We start from the raw sequence: 20,217 nt of genomic DNA on the forward strand, positions 1-20,217 counted from the left end.
TCAGACGCTAGCTCTTAGCATTATCATGACTGTGTAGAGACAAATGGTACTTTAAAGATTTCCAGGGTCAAAACTGTGACTGTCCTTGGGAATCCATATACAGTACATGGGAGTATTGGTGTAACAGATTTATGTGCGGAAGATACATACTTCCCCCTTTTCCGCTCTTTTCCATCCGATACTGGTATATGTGAAGAGTGAAAAGCATATGTGAATTCCTTCTGTCTTCTTCATCACAATCCGCTTTACTAGTGCTTCTTGCAGCAACGGCAGCATCGAGAAAGTGAGCGGCTTTTTCTGCCGTTGGTGCTCTCAGCTCACTCTGGTTTTGAAGCTGAAAGCATGAAGAGAAAGAAAATCACTTAATTAGGATAAGGGTGTGCTTTCTTCCTGAACCGAGGAAATCCTTTGGGCAATCAAAAAACAAATATGTACACCCTGGGACAAGGGATTCTGGCTTTTAGGCAAGCGAGAGTCTTATCAGGCCCGTAATGGGCGAGTTGGCAAACAATACAAAGATTCTAAACAAAAACTCAGATAGAATATAATACTATTTTTCTTTTATTATATATATATATATATATATATATATCATTTTTGTATTTTATTTTTATTTATTTATTTATTTATTTTTTGTGTGTGTGTGTGTTCCATGGAGTGTCATTATACCTGAGTTCCACAGATTGGATCTTCTCTCAGATATACTCCTGGGGACTGACCATCTTGCAGGCTACCGGTGGCGACTTCACCTAATAAATCCTTAAGGTTTTCATCCTTGCCATAAATTTCCACAGCAGATACCCGGATTGAGAAGCGAGTTCCAGTCTTTTCTCTCCGCTCGTTGATTAATTTGAAAAGCCAGGAGATTGCACAGGGAATAATGCCAAGGCTTTGTGTAGAGGCATCTTTGCCAATCATCGTGTATGTCTTACCTAAAAAGAAAGCTGGGCTAAATTTTTGATTGTCTCCTAACACAATGGGCTCATTTGTACATGTAAGCTGCCATTCATTGTCATAGAGATTTCCAACTGAGAGCTAAAAATACTGTTATGATGGCTAGTTCCCAACGAAGTTCTGCAATGGTATTTCTGCTACGCAGAGTCTGGAGTCTTTTTCTTTCCAAGAATCTATTTACATGTGTGCAAAATAAATTATTTGGGCAGAAAAGCATCAGCGCCATTGCAAGCTTTATTTGGCTTTTGTGTGTTCATAACGTTTTTGCAATACAATAAAATGCCCAACAAAATGAAATAGAGTAATAGGATTTTTACATAGTATACAGTGTGATCCATTGCAATTCATTTAAAAACTTTCAAAAACTGCAAATGTACCGAAGTTTTGTGACTAATTAAAAACTATAATGTATTTGCATTCTCTGGGTTCGCTGGACCAGAAACTGACAGCATGTAATTAATAGACTGACACTGTAATTAACTGTAACAAATCTGGGAGCTTACCAAGCTTGACATGACCAAAGCAAAATATGCACCCATCTGCACCGTTCACTACAGACTGGATAACTTCCGCAACCGTCCCAGAGCAAACTTCAGCCTACAAACATCCCACAGGAAAGAAATGGGTCACACTTTACTTAATGTAACATAAAATGATCCGAAGGGGCAATGACTTTCATTTATGGCAACATTAACATCATGAGCTAGGAATTTAAAGATATACTAAAGGGCCCTACAGACTGGGCGGCCGCCGATACAGCAGACGGGCGAAGTTTCTTCACTCAACCCGTCACCAGGCTCCATAGCAATGCATGCTAAGATGGACAATCTCGTCCTTATTGGCCTGCATGCATAAGCGACGGGGCACCAACGATTAACGAGCGCGAGGCCGTGCATCGTTAATCGTTGGTGTCTACCACACTGCACGATATGAACGAGTTCTCGTTCATTAACGTTCATATCGTGCAGTGAGATCTGCCAGTGTGTCGGGCCCTTAACATCTAGGGAAATTCTCCACAAGGTTCCCCCTACCCTAGCATTACTGTCACAGTCCTAGGAGGTAGTGTGGCTTTAACAGGTGAGTTCAGGATTGGACTGACCCACAGGGATACAGGGGAAATACCTGATTGGCCCACTGCCTGAGGGTCCACCCACTACTATGGTGGTCAGGTTCCAGGCTTGCATTCAAATTATACATTGTTACGATAAGAGAGTCAGTTACCTGATGGAGCAGGACCACTGATGGACATGTGTGCTTGGTTCACTAGACCAAAGGGGTAATTCAGAGTTGATTGCAGCAGTAAATTTGTTAGCAGTTGAGCAAAACCATGGGGGTCATTCCAAGTTGATCACTAGCTGCCGTTGTTCGCAGCGCAGCGATCAGGCTAAAAATTGGCATTTCTGCGCATGCGTATGGACCGCATTGCGCACGCGCGACGTACGGGTACAAAGCCCTTTGTGGTTTTGCACAGGTTCTAGCGACGTTTTCATTCGCACTGGCGGCCGCAAGAAGATTGACAGGAAAGGGGCGTTTCTGGGTGGTAACTGACCGTTTTCAGGGAGTGCTTAGAAAAACGCAGGCGTGCCTGGGAAAACGCAGGTGTGGCTGGGCGAGCGCTGGAAGGGTGTGCGACGTCAAAAGCCAACCCTCCAATGCTAGAATCATCGCACACAAAGAGTAAGTCCAGGGCTGGTCTTGTTTTGCACAAAATGTGTTTGCAGGCGCTCTGCTGCACAGGCGTTCGCACTTCTGCAAAGCGAAAATACACTCCCCGGTGGGCAGCAGCATAGCGTTTGCACGGCTGCTAAAAACTGCTAGCGAGCGATCAACTCGGAATGACCATCCATGTGCACTGCGGGGGGAAGGGGGGGGGGGGACAGATGTAACATGTGCAGAGAGAGTTAGATTTGGGTGGGTTATTTTGTTTCTGTGCAGGGTAAATACTGGCTGCTTTATTTTTACACTGCAATTTAGATTTCAGTTTGAATACACCCCACCCAAATCTAACTCTCTCTGCACATGTTATATCTGTCCCCCTGCAGCGCACATGGGGGGTCATTCCGAGTTGTTCGCTCGTTGCCGATTTTCGCTATATTGCGATTAGTCGCTTACTGCGCATGCGCTTAGTTATTTACACAAAAGTTAGGTATTTTACTCACGGCATAACGAGGATTTTTCAGCGTACTGTGATTGACAGGAAGTGGGTGTTTCTGGGCGGAAACTGGACGTTTTCTGGGAGTGTGCGAAAAAAACGCTGGCGTTTCTGGGAAAAACGCGGGAGTGTCTGAAGAAACGGGGAAGTATCTGGGCGAACGCTGGGTGTGTTTGTGACGTCAAACCAGGAACGAAACTGACTGAACTGATCGCAGTGTAGGAGTAAGTCTGGAGCTACTCAGAAACTGCTAAGAAATTTCTATTCGCAATTCTGCTAATCTTTCGTTCGCAATTCTGCTAAGCTAAGATACACTCCCAGAGGGCGGCGGCTTAGCGTGTGCAATGATGCTAAGCAGCTAGCGAGCGAACAACTCGGAATGAGCGCCATGATTTTGCCCAACTGCTAACAAATTTTGCTGCTGTGATCAACTCTGAATTTGGCCCCAAGTTTCACCCTCTTGCTAATCGGGTTACGGTTGTTAGGTCGACACAACTTAGGTCAACATTCATTAGGTTGACCGCTGAAGGTCTACAATGCCATTAGGTCGACATGTACTAGGTCGACATGTCAAAAGGTTGACATAAGTTTTTAATTTTTTTTTATTTTTGGGATTTTTTCATACTTAACGATCCACGTGGACTACGATTGGAATGGTAATCTGTGCCGAGCGAAGCGGTAGCGGAGGGAGGCACCCCCGAAGCATGCCGAGCAAAGCTGAGCCATGCGAGGGGACACGGTGCACTAATTTGGGTTCCCCGTCACTTTACGGAGAAAACAGCACCAAAAACAGTCGAAAACCTCATGTCGACCTTTTGACCTAGTACATGTCGACCTTCAGTGGTCGACCTGAGTGTCGACCTAAGTTGGGTCGACCCAACGACCCATACCCTTGCTGATCAATGTAGATGGTCACGACACGCTCCTCTTGTACCCTCCTCTTGTAGGCTGTGGGATTTAACACAATGGTATTCTAGCTGTGCATTCATTTACTACCTACAATTAAGTTATCCCAATGGTTAGAGCTCAGGTTATTTGATTACATGTACTTCACCATCTCTAGATCTTATACTGAGTTTCAGACACTGGACAGTCATTATTTACAGTACATACTTATAAACGGGCCCGCACCATGCATTTCCTATTGGTTAGCCAGGCCTCTGTGGTGGTGGGCCACATCCCCTCCTGTGACTGACCACACCCTTGGGCCCTTCCACTGCATTTCACCTGTGAGCCATTCATGCCCCAGTTCGACAGTGTGTAGGTTTAAATATATGGGAAAATACAGGTTAAACCAGTATGACAGTTGGATCTCTGTATGGTCCTGTGGTGACTGCTTGAGGATCAGGCTCTGACTTTACCTAGCGACAATGTTAAACCTTCCAACATGACGCCTTCACGTGCTCCCAAACTTCCCACTTCATTTCCTATTGCAGTCACTGATCCTCAATTAATTAGCATACATCTAAACACTCTTCTCAACAACGAATTAATTTAGCACAGGTAACTGCAATATAATAATTGAAGTGGTAAATGACAACATGGTCGTGCAGTAGTTAGAATTGCTCTGTTACAACACTTGTCTCGTGAGTTCTTTTCCCAGGGAGGCACTATCTATTTGGAGTTTGTATGTTCTCCCCATATATGCATGGGCTTCTTCCAGGTGCTCTAGTTTCCTTCCGTACACTATAAACATACTGATACGTTTACTGGTGTCTGACAACATTAACCGCAGTGGTTGTATTCTTACAGTATGTTAGAGAATTTAAACTGTAAGCTCCAATGGTGCAGGGGCTGATGTGATGACTTCTATTCTCTGGTATTATACGAATAAAAAGTAAAAAGTGTTACGTTTGGGAGCAAAGCATTGTGTCCAAAGTGGACGGGGCAGTGTTGGTGGGTCTGTGATATTTAATTACACTACATAGGTCCAGGTACTACAGGGCCCATTTATCAATGAGTTTTAGCTATTTAAAACGCCTTGCGTATAATGGTGCTCAGCCAATCAGCTCCTGTCACGAGTTTGAAAAATGACAGTTGGGAGCAGATTGGCTGAAGCACCATTTATCATACGTAATGAGTTTTCGTTCAGGAAGAGCAATAGGCTATGTATACTCTCCATTGTGACTTACCTGCGAGGCATCTTGCGGAAACACTGAATCAAAGGCAAACATCTTTGGGGCAGCTACAACAGCTCTCCTGTGGCCTGGCATGGAGGGGCCACAAGTAGATGGATCATAAAGGGTGATTTGTTTTTTCCGTGGGTCAACTTTTAAAAAAGACATTGATTCCGATGTGTCATGAGTTCCTTGCAACGGACAGATCCTCACCATTACCTTCACCTGAAATGGAAAAACCATCCATAGTGTTACAGTTAATTAGCAGTCACTAATTGAATAAAAAGTAGCTTCTATTTATAGATTTCATTGCTTCATTACCATAATGTTCCATTGGCACAATATGCTAATTAAGTACAAACGGTTCAGAGAGATGAGCAGAACGGAGAGCTCCAGGGGATGATATGAACCCATGAAGCAAAAAAAAAAAAAAAAACTACACTCTCCATATAAAAAGCTACGAATCAGTCACTGAGCCAAGGTCATTCAATTACATTTTTAATATAGTTATGATCTGGATTTCATGAATCATATGAAATCAGGAAGGGTCAAAGTACCAGGGTAGTCACAGCACACAGCAAGAGGATAATGGATCCTATTCAGATTCACTCGCACGCTGGGGGCCGCCCAGCACAGGGCAAGACTGTCCAGCATGCTAAGTCCCACCCAGCGCTGTGATCGCAATACAATTCCGATCGCATCCCTGACCTGGGATTTGAGGATGCCCCCCTGCGTACGGAGCATGGCTGCATATGCAGCGGCGCCATATTTTAATTTGCTATTTTTTTCCCTTCCGTGTGACGCCACGCAGCCTCCCCAAAATAGTCTCCGCAACGCCGCGTCGACACCTCACCAAAAGCTATCACTGCCATTCAAAGTGTGACCACATCCTTTCAGGGACGCTATTGCACTTTGCTAGGGCGCGCATGTGCGTTGCGGCCCACTGAGCATGAGCAGTACAAAAATCGCTTAATTGCTATTTTTGTACTTTTGCGTCCCTTACTGAATGAAGGCCAATGCTTGAACAACGCTTTATCCTTATTATAAATATCAAGGATGCAGTACTTATATTGCCGCCTGTTTAGTAATGAAGTTCACAAAGCATTGAAATATAGAGGTACATTTACTCAAAGTCAAATTGGGTCGCTGATGATTGATTTTTGTCGACGTTGGGTCGATTTTGTATTTCAGGGGTCTAAATTCCCCGTTTGCTAACAGATGATTTTTGACATTTTTGTTCTTAAACGATGTAAAAAATCGTGTGTTGATAAATGTGTGATGGCATAATTCAGACCTGGTCGCTGCAGCAGCAGCATACGCAGGCTTAAGTGAATGCAAACGCAGCAGCCGCACGGTGCGTGCGCACACAGTGAGATGCCACGACCTATGTCAATGTGTCGTCGGCCTGTGCCTTTGTCAATCAGGCAGAGGCGGTCGCAAGGTGTGTCGGCAGCACTGTGGCAGCGTTTTGGGTGTGCGGTCCGGACAACGCAGGGACCTGGGCATCTCCCCACGTGCCAAAGATTTTGATCGTGGATGTGCGTTTTTTCTCACATCTACGAACAGGTCTCAATTAGGCCCTTGGGCCGTTAATCACAAAATCGACCAAAAATCAACCAAACATCGACCAAAATCAACTTTCAGTAAATATACCCCATAGAAAGTTATCAAATATTAACCAGTACTGGTTTAACTTGCCCTAGGTCAGTAGTAGACAACCTGATACATTTCAGTGGCGGCACTGTCAGCCCTCTAACCTTCAAAAATGGGCACACAATACAAATAATCTCAGTAAACTAAAAACATTGTATTAAATCACAGAAAGAGACACCTCTCTGTAATAACAGGTCAGCAGGTATGTTAGGCAAAGGGTTATTACAAACTATAACAAAGAAATCTGACAATGAAGGAAAGAAATGAGGCGAGGCAGTGGTGCAAGTAGAAAAAATGTCTTATAGGTACTGTGTGCGCGCAAAAATGGGTGTGGCCAAATGCCACATGGGGCGTGGCCAAAGAAAATGGGGGCGTGATACACATATGTGGGGAGAGATACACATGACCCCAATACTGCCAGATACACGTTGCCCCACAGTGCCAGACATACATTGCCCCACAGTGCCAGATACACATTGCCCCACAGTGCCAGATACACAAATGCCCCCAGAATGCCAGATATATATTGCCTCACAGTGCCAGATATACATTGCCCCACAGTGCCAGATACACATTGCACCACAGTGCCAGATACACAAATGCCCCAAGAGTGCCAGATATACATTGCCCCACAGTGCCAGATAGATATTGCCCCATAGTGCCAGATACACAAATGCCCCCATAGTGCCAGATATACATTGCCTCACAGTGTCAGATATACATTGCCTCACAGTGCAGGATACACATTGCCCCCCAGTGCCAGAAACACAAATGCCCCAAGAGTGACAGATATACATTGCCTCACAGTGCCAGATACACAAATGCCCCCACAGTGCCAGATATACATTGCCCCCCAGTGCCAGATACAGAAATGCCCCCACAGTGCCAGATACACATGTCCCCCCAGTGCCAGATATGCCCCCAGTGCCAGATACAGAAATGCCCCCAGTGCCAGATACACATGTCCCCGCAGTGCCAGATATGCCCCCAGTGCCAGGTACACATGTCCTCACAGTGCCCCCCCCCCCTTCCCCTGCTGCTTGCCGCGCTGCTGCTGTCCTGTGTGTGAGGGGAGGAGAGCGCAGCATGCGCCTCTCCTGTCCCTCAGTCTCCAGGGGCGGTCGGGTGTCCACCTTCAATTAGGCGCCCATCCGTTAGCCAATCAAAGCTCGCAATCTGGCAGTCAATCAGGAGCCTTGGCTGCCGGTCCGCGAGCTCTGATTGGCTCATGGGCCGGAGCCGAATTGAAGGTAGACACTGAGGGGCAGGAGAGGCGCACGCTGCGCTCTCCTCCCCTCACAGCAGCAGCGCGGTGAGCAGCAGCGGAGGGAGGGAGCGGTGGTAGGTACGGCGTAACCACGGCTAAATTCTTAAGGGTACGCCGTACCCGTCCACTTGCACCGCTGAGACGAGGGCTCAGGGAGCTGCATAAGGCCTTAGGGCCGCCTTTGCACATTGCTGCATTAGGTTGATCAAAGATAAAAGGCCGGTTGCTATTGGTTACTGCACAATTTGCGCCATTGGAGGGCATTTGTGAGAACTGACATAAAGGAAAGGTGGTACTGCCCTTTGTAATCAGATTCTGATGTTTTGTTACTACTGGTTACAGCAATTTTTTGTTTTACACCAGTCTTCCTAAATCCCTCCCCTATGTTTAAATATACAATTTCCAGAATAAAAGTCCTCAGCATTGATACAGCTATTACTGTCTGAAGGCACACGGACGGGAATTGTGACTTAAATCAGATAATGGAGTAAATGTGTGTCTTCTATTTTAGAAACTTACCACGTGAGCCAACTAAAGATTTTTTATATGTGTGCGGAGGCTTTAATCCATTTTACATAATTAGAGAAATTGTACTTTGTAAGGTCAGAGATAGCCTGCAATCTGATCTTTGGTAGCCCCAAGCTGAATATCTGAACTCTGTGTTATAAAACGGACCTCAATACTTTATCATATGGCAGAAGAAGAATAAAAACAACAGAAGAGTTGTTGAATCTGGATGCAGTATGTGGTCAGGAAATTGAATGTACAGAATCTCTCAAGTGTATTTTAAGAATGAGGAATGAAAGCTCCAGTAAAAAAAGGAATTCCACCTCCATCTAATTTACATCTGCTTGGGAATCATTTTCTATAGCACTCACATCTAAGCAGCCAATTATTTTCTCACTTGTATTAGTGTGTCACTAAAAGGAGTGATGTGAACTGAATTTAATCTGGAAAAAAATAATAATGTGCAATAACCATATTGAGCTGGATAGAAAATCTAAAAGAATCTAAGTATTTTTTTTTTTTTTTTTTACTTTATTGCTCATTAACAAAATTTAAAAGATGTTGGTCTCCAAAGAGAAGAAGATAAGTGTCTCTCTGCATCCAGTTTCCTCTGATGTAATTCCCATCCAGCATTCGTTTGTCTGGATGCATAATAAGGGAGAGATTCCCTGTATACTGCTTGCCTAGGGGCTTAACCTCTGGCAACACAGCAAATGAGAAAAAGGAAAGAGGGGGGTTGGAGAGGTACAGGACAAACAAAGAATAGCTAGGTAGTGATTATCTATAATGGTTATTACCTGGGTATGAATGCGTTATTATGTCCAGTTTAATAGAACTTGTATGTAACCCCTACCGTGCAAACATGTTGCCTCAATAGATTACCATGGGGGAAAAAAAGATTTTGTAAATTTTTAGGCTTCTTAGATTAAAGCACGTTGCACATAAACTCCATTAGTTCTTCCTTTCTTCAGATTTAGATTTGCTTGGAAATGGCAACATTTTCTACATCAATCAGTGTGTCACATCAGGGTGGGAACTTCAATTAATATCATACATATACAACATTTTATATATGATAATTTTTCTTGGCTAGTATACACCGGGGACTATAGCCTCGTATCTCTTGCATTTTATGACTTAGTTGTGCAGACACGAAATCCATTTCAAGTATCTTCTATATACATTTAATTACTTGCTTTTTACTTGGAGAGACCTAGATCCCTCCCAACCGCCCATCTGGTGCCTGGTTAATATATGCAGGATTAACCTCCAAGAGTGCAAAAGCTGTTCTGCGTTGGAGCACTTGTCATGTAAGGACAAGGACAGGTATACAACACAGGTCAAGATATACACCACTGCTGGGCAAGGAATACAACACATGTCATGGTATGCATCACAGGATGAGGTATATATCAGAGAATGTGGTACTGTATACATCACAGGACAAAGTATACATCACAGGACAAGATATACACAACTGGACAAGGTATACAACACAGGGCAGGGTACACATTACAGGATGAGGTATATATCAGAGAATGTGGTACTGTATACATCACAGCAGGGGCGTTTTAAGAGAGGGGGAGGCCTGTGTGCAGCCTTCTGCATCAAGGCCCCCTCCTTTCTGACTGAGGCATAAGGTTTTAATATTTATCTCCCGGAGTCCCCCGGCGGTGCCATCCTTCTCCACAGTGGCAATAGAGTCTAAGCGGCAGCCATTTTCCCGAAGATTTTTCTAATGCGCATGCGCAAAATTCAGGAAAAATGGCCGCCGTGCCATATTTGTGGAGTTTTCAGCAGGCACAATAGAGTTTGTTTCCTTTCCCCTAGTGTTCAGAAGGGATGGCTCCAGCAGGGAACTCCAGATAGGTAAGTAGTATTAAACAACTGGGTGCAGGGTGTGTGTGTTGGGCCCCCATGGACTCCGGGGTCCGTGTGCCTCGCACACACTGCACCCACTATAGATACGCCAATGCATCACAGGGCAAAGTATACATCACAGGACAAATATACACCACAGGATGGGGTGGTATCAGAGGATGTGGTATGCATCACAGGACAAGGTATACATCACAGGAGAAGGTATGAATCACAGGACAAAGCATACAACACTGGCCAGGGTATAGATCACAGGGTAAGGGTAAACATCACGGGATGAGGTGTACACCATAGGACAAGGAATACATCTCAGCACGAGGAATACATCACAGGAAGCTATGCATCACAGGATGAGGTATACATTACAGTACAAAGTATATATACATCACTGGAAGAGGTATATATATCATAGGACAAGGTCAACATCATAGGATGTGATATACATATTATGTGATATACATCACAGGATGAGGTATACATCACAGAATAAGGTATACCATCAGAGGATGTTGGAGGGGCTGTGGTCAGCTGCTAAGAGGGACATTGTTTCCGAGGGGGCTTGACCACACCTCCCCAGATTTGACCACGCCCCGTTACCCGGGCTCTTGCAGCCCTGCTAATCCCCTCATGCTCCACCGCTGCCCAGTATCGGACTCGGTCATGAAGGGCCCACCAGGGAAATATGCTGGTGGGGCCCATTTTTAAGGGTGTGGCCAGTCTCCAGAGGGGGTTTGGCCAGCCGCCACAGAAGCTTGGCTAACCATTAGAGTGCATGGTCTGGGCCCCTTAATAAATATATATAGTAAATACTTGTAGTGCATGCATGATAATGTATCAGATTAATAACAGCAATGCACTGTAGAAAATACAACATAGTCCAGTATAAGGTAACATATGTATAATGTATAATTCAAGTGCATAGTCTGGAAACTGATGTCTAGGACGGGAGACGGGGCCGACCGGGGGGAGGGGGGGGTTCCCCGTTACCCCTGTGGGCCAGTCCAGCCCTGGCGCTGTCTTTAGTCCAGTTATAAGCAGGCTGATACCCTCTAATGGCCCTCTGACCTTCAAAACACCTTACAAGCTGTATTACACAAATCTCGCAAAAAGTAGAAAAACAATGGAGGTCTGGATGAGCTCACAGGGCCACTTGTTGCCTATCACTGCCCAGGTTGATTCTCATCAATATCAGGCCATAAAATAGCCACCCTCTGTGCGTGTAAGTCATTGGAAGCCTTTAAGAGACAGATACATTTGAAGAGATTTCCATAGATTACATTAGTAACACTTGTTAGAACATGCCTCTTGATTACTGCAGAACAGTCACATACTGCAGGATGTGTGACTGGCTGCTCTGAAGTTCCAGGCTAAGTGTAGCCCTCCTGTAATTACAACTGTTCCCTGGAGGGAGAAGGTGAAATTAATTTCCTGGGCGGTGTGGGAAATAGTATGTTGGTAATGGTTTTTTCCCATTAGACGGATAATGCATTGCGCTGCAATTTTAAGAATTCCGGATCCAAGAGGATTTTAAAATGCTAGCCATAACAATGTCTCTGCTTCACAGAGGGTTCTCCCTGTCCCACTTATTGTATGAGATGAGAAAGATATTCTGAGGACAATGAACAGTTTCATCTGATTAAAACATGCAACAATGTAAACTAAGAAGCAGTTAGCGGTTAACTACTGTACATTTGGTGACAGTCTTCAAGCTGCTCTAAGGGAAATAATCTGTCTCAGTTTGATATTTTATTTTTTTTGTTTTATTACGATATCGGGCCTAATTCAGATCTGATCGCAGCAGCAAAATTGTTCTCTAATGGGCAAAACCATGGGGGTCATTCCGAGTTGATTGCTCGCTAGCTATTTTTTGCAGCTCTGCGATCAGATAGTCGCCACCTATGGGGGAGTGTATTTTCGCTTTGCAAGTGTGCGAACACTTGTGCAGCCGAGCGGTACAAAAACAGTTTGTGCAGTATCCGAGTAGCTCAGAAATTACTCAGCCGCTGCGATCACTTCAGCCTATCCGGTCCCGGAATTGACATCAGACACCCACCCTGCAAACGCTTGGACACACCTGCTTTTTTCCAACCACTCCCTGAAAACGGTCAGTTGACACCCATAAACGCCTTCTTCCTGTCAATTTTCTTGTGATCGGCTGTGCAAATGGATTCTTTGTTAAATCCTTCGCCCAGCACCGATCCGTGTTGTACCCGTACGACGCGCCTGCGCATTGACGACTTTTGACCTGATCACAGCGCTGCAAAAAATAGCTAACGTGCGACCAGGTCTGATGACCCTCTATGTGCATTGCAGGTGCGGCATATATAACATGTGCAGAGAGAGTAGATTTGGGTGGGGTGTGTTCAAACTGAAATCTGAATTGCAGTGTAGAAATAAAGCAGCCTGTATTTACCCTGCACAGAAACAAAATAACCCACCCAAATCTAAGGCCCTCATTCCGAGTTGTTCGCTCGCTAGCTGCTTTTAGCAGCCGTGCAAACGCTAGGCCGCCGCCCTCTGCGAGTGTATCTTAGCTTAGCAGAAGTGCGAACGAAAAGGATCGCAGAGCGGCTACAAAATAATTTTGTGCAGCTTCAGAGTAGCTCCAGACCTACTCCTAGCTTGCGATCACTACAGACTATTTAGTTCCTGTTTTGACGTCACGAACACGCCCTGTGTTTGGCCAGACACGCCTGCGTTACCCCAGGCGCGCCTGTGTTTGTATCTGACACGCCTGCGTTTTTCCACACACTCCCCAAAAACGGTCAGTTCCCTCCCAAAAACACCCACTTTCTGTCAATCACTCTGCGGCCAGCAGTGCGATACAAAAGCGTCGCTAGACCTTGTGTGAAACTGTATCGGCTGTTGTGAAAGTATGTCGCGCGTGTGCATTGTGCCCCATACACATGCGCAGAAGTGCCATTTTTTTGCCTGATCGGTGCGCTGCGAACGAAAGCAGCTAGCGATCAACTCGGAATGACCACCTAAGTCTCTCTGCACGTTATATCTGCCACACCTGCAGTGCAACATGGTTTTACTTTTACTATATATATTTATCAAGGGGAACAGATAATGATTAGCCAAATCTCTGTGGCAACTGGCCATACCCCCTCTGAAGACTGGCCATGCCCCTAAACATGGGCCCCTACCACTGCATTAGTGCATTCCCCCGGCGGGCACTTCATGCCCCAGTCTGACACTGAGTACAGTTATCAGCCTGATCAGCTGATTATCGCTGGCTCCAACTGCTAATGACAGAGCCGGCCTTAGGCATAGGCAAACTAGGCAAATGCCTAGGGCATTTGGTATGCTTAGGGCACCAGCAGCTTCTGCTGATTAAAATGATATGCGGCATGCCTATATTCTGTGTGACTGCGGCTGTATCTGCATACGAAATGCTACGTTGCGTGTATTCCTGGAAATCACTGTAATGTAGCATTTCAGATGCAGATACAGCCGCAGGGTAGCATAAGGCACTCCTGCACCTTGCTATGGGGGTCATTCCGAGTTGTTACGATCATCTTCCCTGACATGCAGGGGGGGCGCCCAGCACAGGGCTAGTCCGCCCCGCATGTCAGTGCCGCCCCCCCCCCCCCCCCCCCGCACAAATACAAAAGCATCGCACAGCGGCGATGCTCTTGTATTTGCGGAGTAACTCTCGGGCAGCGCAGGCTGGCCGGGAGCTGTGTGTCGCTGCCGCCCCCCAACGGTCCGGCCACGCCTGCGTTGGCCGGACCGCGTCTACTAACTAACTACTTAACGCTGCCATTCAGCCCCCTCCCACCCAGCAACCGCCTCTGTCTCAGAGGCGATAGCTAGGCAGCGACAATTGGCATGCGCCAGCGCCGCATGCGCAGTTCTGACCCGATCGCTGCGACAAACTGCAGCGAGCATATCGGGTCGGAATGACCCCCTATACCTCTAAGTAAACACACATCTAACACTCTGTGAAATGCAATGACAAACTAGAAAGTTTTGTGTATGCTTTCTATTTTTTTTTTTTTTTTGTTCTCGTTAGGAAGAGCGGAATTACAGACATCTAATATGTCACTTGTATGAAAATATCTTCCATCTCGGCCACAACCTTATACTGTAGCTAATATTTTCTTTCAGAAACAAAACATTATCAGTATGTATTATGTACAGGAGAACTACAATGTGCCACAGATGATTTTGATGATTTTTCGTCAGATTTTAACGGTATGAAGTCCACTGTAAGTTGCTAACACTTGCAAAAAAAAAAATCCCACACCTGCCCTCCAGGCTAGTATTAGCAAAAATATATATTTTGTTTACAAGGGGGGGGGGGGGGGGGGGGTGGCTCCATTGTGCTGCTGATAATCACTCTAGTGCAAAATAATAGTATAAAATGTGAAAAAATATATAAATAAAATATCACTGCTTATTTCTTTGTCCAGAAGAATAACTATTTAGACGGAGAGTCTAATAAGGCTCTTATAGCGTAGGATCCATTTTCCCCCCTCCATCAGTAAGTAGCACATTATAAAAGCTTTCATAAAAAGTCACATTACCTCTTCCCTATGTGCCGCTACAGCAGAGCAGGATAATAGAGTACAATGCTCTCTTTCCGCTGCAGCAGTGATATGAATTGGAAAAGGCAGTCCTAGAAACTAAGTGAGCCTTAAAATAAATGAAATTGCTGCTTCAAAAGTGTATGTGCATTGTTGGTGACAGATTCAAGGCTGAACGTCTATAAAAGCTGCATGAATTTCGTCTGGCTCTACCCTTCCGCTCTTCAGAAAGCTTCAGAATTGTTTTTTTTTTTCAACCTTGAAATATTTCAGAGGTGTACGGTTAAAAGTCACTCAGAGACTGCACTCCAAATGACTAATTAAAATCCATTTTCATTTGACTCTGCTTGTTGGGAGAGGACCAGCAATGGAGATGTTTGCCCGTTACTCAGTAATATTTGTAAGCACAGAAATGTGATGTTATAAATTCTGGTGCTCAGAGAGTCACGTATTTTCAGTGACTGTCGCTGGATAAGGTAGGCAGGCGCAAAAGCAAGGAACCTAATACAGATCCAGTTGTATATGCAGCACATAGCGCAAAGTACTGATGTTCGGAACTTTGTGCATGTGCTAGACCCATACTGCACACGTGCAGTACGGATCCTGCGTAGCTGGACTCACGGGTTACGGTCGGTAGGTCGACACAACTTAGGTCTACACTCATTAGGTCTACCACTGAAGGTCGACATGGCCGTTAGGTCGACGTGTACTAGGTCGACAGGTCAAAAGGTCGACATGAGTTTTTCACATTTTGGGGGGGGGGGATTTTTTTCATACTTAACGATCCACGTGGACTACGATTGGAATGGTAATCTGTGCCGAGTGAAGCGGTAGCGGAGCGAGGCACCTTGCCCGAAGCATGGCGAGCAAAGCGAGCCATGCGAGGGGACACGGTGCACTAATTTGGGTTCTCCGTTACTTTACGGAGAAAACGACACTAAAAACAGTCAAAAACCACATGTTGACCTTTTGACCTGTCGACCTAATGACCATGCCGACCTATTGTCCCTGTCGACCTAATGCACGTCGACCTTCCATGGTTGACCTAATGACTGTCTACCTAATTTGTGTCTATCCAACGACCCATACCCGGACTCACTACGGCTGCAGACTTTCAGTCAACGGCCGGTGTTTCTCAAAACCAGAAGAAGGAGATTTCCTGGCCTCTTTGTAGGCACTCCGGCCTCATGGGTCGCACAGTCGGCCTATGGTGCCGCAGGTGATGCAATGCTGCGTCCTATGATGCCGCACGGATCTCTAATGCAAACACAAGACGCCTCCTGCTGCATGACCATACTAGTGCCTTGCTAGGAAGCAGCACTGATGCCTCCTCCAACCACTTCTATATTAGGCCTTATGTCAGTATGTTACAAGAGGCAATCTCCAAGTTTCTTGGATTCCAGCATACGTAATGGTGGAAGGAGTTTATCATACACTGTACATGTGATTTATTTGTCATTGGTAAAATGCTACTTACCAACATTTCAAAAAGCAAAATGTGGAAACAACTGCCAACCACAATGTGTCCTGGATGGGTCCAATTCACACCCTGATAGCGACCAGAGCCAGGTCAGTGAATCGCCAAATGAAATAAGAAAGTGCTGACACTTAGAACAAACTTGCCTACTTTCCCTGAATGTCTGTGAGGCTCCCAAACTGTGGCTATTACTCACTGACTCCTGGGAGTTCAATTAACCCTCCCGCATCCTACCTACTTCCTAGCAGGATTGAGAGGTGTTGTTAATTACACAATTCTCAGCGAAACGCACCATTGTGCCCCCGAAACCTCTGCTCTGAATCTTTGCATTGCACTGCATGGGGTCAGACACAGTGGCATAATTACCTCACCCTGAAACTTGCATTAGCTATGTGCGTCTACACTCCAGGAAGGAAGGAGGGGAGGGGAAAAAAAAGCATTACTTTGAAGCAACCCAATTTTTTAGCTTTATACTGCATATACTCAATAAGTATAACTTTTTGTCTTGTATCTAGCAATAAATTTCCCTGATCCCAGCTAGCAGAACTGGAGAGGTCTAAAGCAAGGGATCTGTACGTCTTGCACCGTGAGTTGAGCGCAAATGTAGATTGTCACCTTGGATGGATGACAAGCTTCAACAGACGTCGGTCTGTGACCATTTTTATTCATTCTCCGGGATATCAGCCACGGATCATCCTGGTATTATATGTACCAGCAGGAGTGACTGTCACGTCTGAGGAATCCTGTGGACCCGGTTTATGGGCAGACGACTCTTGGGCACCTGGATCTCTAAATAGCAGACGAGCGGGACGGATGAAGGTCTTGCGCATTTATTGCTTGAAGTAGTTTAACAGGTTCACCAAAGATAGTAGTAGAGACACGAGACTAAGGTCGGTGGGTGGCCGGGAGATACCGGTTATCGTGGCCCGGAGGTAGTGAAGGAAGACCGGAAGGCTGGTTACTCCGGAGTCAGGGAACGGGTAGCCAGGTAGATCACGGGGATTGAGGCGGCAGACAGAGTAGAGCTGTAACGAGAGGCACAGGTAACTTGCAGCTAGCAGGAACCTGACACTGGAGATGCTACGGGAGCACAGAGAACTAGCTTCACAGATACTGTGAAAGACGTTGCACTGATAAATTCCCTCATCCAGGCCTTCCTGTCTTATAGCAGCTGCCCAAAGCTAATTGGTCACAGGAATGTGATAAAAGAACGAAGAGTGGGAAAGACAGGCTTTTTGCCCATATCTAAGATGGCGCCGCTGGAACCTGGCGCCGGGAACACAGCTCAGCCTGATCACCAGAGCCCCAGTTCATCAGCAGCACCGCTCACCCCGCCGGAGGAACATGCTGCCCGGCCGCAGAGCCGCCGACTAGTGACTGACCTCCCGGCGTACCCCGCCCGGTGCCAGCAGCCCGCACCTCCACCAGATGGACCCCTTCAGAGGGACCGGACAGGTAAGAGCTGGCTCTCCCGCCCATACCCCGCCGGACCGTGACAGTGACATTCTGCTTAACCATGAGGTTAAACCTTGCACCCCCTGTATTTCTGCTAGTTAGGGGATTTTGTGCAAGTTGTTTACTAACAATGCACATATGCAAATATGCAGGATCTTAAGTAACCAATCAGCAATTACCTTTGATCAATCTAATGGATCTTTGGCCATGGCATCCTGTATTTAAATGATTGGTTGCCATTGGCTACATCTGCACTTGTACTGTACAATCGGTTAGTGAATAACCCTTGTAGTTTGTACTAAACAGCACGGATAATGTAACACATTTAAATATCTGCCAATGTATCGAAACTTCTGTAACACAAGAGATAACAGCGCAGGTCATCAAATATTCTTTTAAAACCAATATTTCTAGATATATTGGTTCCTATCGAGCGTACACCAAGGATCACTGTCGGGATTAGAGGATGGATCTCTCACAAATCTATTCCGTCCACATATTCTGTGTGTAATTGCACCGTTCTAGACTGAATAATGCAAAGTGCATCGAGATAAATTGTCCCATCGACTCTCCCCTTTCATTGCTCTTGCACCTATTATTAGAATACTGCAGACTGGACAAGGAGAAAAAGAATTCTGTATTGATCCCGACCTTTACTCATCATTTCCATCAGCTGCCTGACCAGGCTCCCCCACCGAGCAGCGGCTACGTATACACTCTGCGTACATATCTGTAATGTCAGCTCTATAGAAGCTTCTGTGGATGAAGCAAATGTCGAGCTCTCACTGTATAATGCAGACCAGGAGAAAGTGGACTTACTGCTCCAAGGTCACCTGCATTATACTACAGAGAGCTTTCATGTGAGAGGGACAAACACGCATTCTGATTGGTGACTGAGGGGTCTATTCATGTAGCAGTTAAAAGTGTGGAGAAGTGAGCCAGTGGAGAAGTTGCCCATGGCAACCAATCAGCTGCTACATATAATTTTATAGACTGCACTTTATAAATGTTACCTCAACACTGATTGGTTGCCATGGGCAACTTTTCCACTGGCTCACTTCTCCACTCTTTTCACTGCTTCATGAATAGACCCCAATGTGGGCTATCTGTGCCACATTTCTCTGATGGGAGGAGTGTCCCTACCTACAGTCCGTGCACCCGTTTTGTGGACTGAATTAAAACTCATGATTAATGGAGACAATTTTGGCTGAAACGGTTCACTAGTAACTATTCGCATCAATGAGGCACTTTGTGCTACATGACTAAGAACTAAGGACATCGTGCCTAATTCAGAGTCGATCGCAGCAGCAAATTTGTTAACAGTTGGGCAAAACCATGTGCACTGCAGGTGGGGCAGATGTAACATGTGCAGAGAGAGTTAGATTTGGGTGGGGTGTGTTCAAACTGAAATGTAAATTGCAGTGTAAAAATAAAGCAGCCAGTATTTACCCTGCACAGAAACAATATAGCCCACCCAAATCTCTCTCTCTCCGTTATATCTGCCCCCCCTGCAGTGCAGCTCCATACGTGGCTGCATCTAGCAATAGCAAACTGCGCTGTACCGAACATATGGATCTTTACAATTCTGAGTTTGAGGGATCTCGGCTGTCTCGCTATATATGTGACATAGGTGTTTCTGAGTGTGAATGGGCGGGCACACGGAAGAGAGCGTGTCATGGGAATGGGTATGTCGCCAGAGCCGGATTAAGGCTTCGGGGGGCCCGGGGTACTTAAAACAAGGGGGCCCTAAGGTCTAAAATTAAAATCATTATATATATATATATATATATATATATACATACTCTTGCCTGGCCTTGAGGACGGAGTGCAACCCCGAAACATGTCAGCTGTTATGCTGAATAAAACCACACAACTTTATTAACTACTATTGAGTCTGATGAGTGCCGCCTCTATACTACATCACTTCTGCATTGTGATATCACACACGCTGTACAATTTGATCTAGGGGAGGATCAGGTAGTCAGGTAGCTTGGATATATTATCCTCTACATACGATATATATATATATATATAAACATACATATTTATATATACTCGTATATATATACTGTATATATATATATATATATATATATATATAGACCTAGAACATTAACTTAAAATTTTAATAACATAAAAAAGTTGATGTAGCCTGTCTTACTTTCGCATTGCTGTGCTAATGGGAGACAGGCTGTGACGAGTCTCACACACACACACACACACAC

General features: G+C 45.4%; 1 protein-coding gene across 2 annotated transcripts in view; it reads right to left on the minus strand.

The window, feature by feature from the left end:
• Positions 1–20,217, minus strand: part of KIF26A (kinesin family member 26A) — a 216,399-nt gene that overhangs the window by 37,564 nt on the left and 158,618 nt on the right. For both annotated transcript variants that reach the window (XM_063947434.1, XM_063947435.1), the window contains exons 6-9: positions 5,239–5,448; positions 1,458–1,551; positions 670–932; positions 151–334 (exon numbers count right to left, since the gene is read on the minus strand). In XM_063947434.1, coding sequence (XP_063803504.1) covers positions 151–334; positions 670–932; positions 1,458–1,551; positions 5,239–5,448 — 751 coding nt within the window. The remainder of the gene's footprint in view (positions 1–150; positions 335–669; positions 933–1,457; positions 1,552–5,238; positions 5,449–20,217) is intronic.

Source organism: Pseudophryne corroboree, chromosome 12 (assembly GCF_028390025.1).
Source record: "Pseudophryne corroboree isolate aPseCor3 chromosome 12, aPseCor3.hap2, whole genome shotgun sequence".
Lineage (NCBI taxonomy): Eukaryota > Metazoa > Chordata > Amphibia > Anura > Myobatrachidae > Pseudophryne > Pseudophryne corroboree.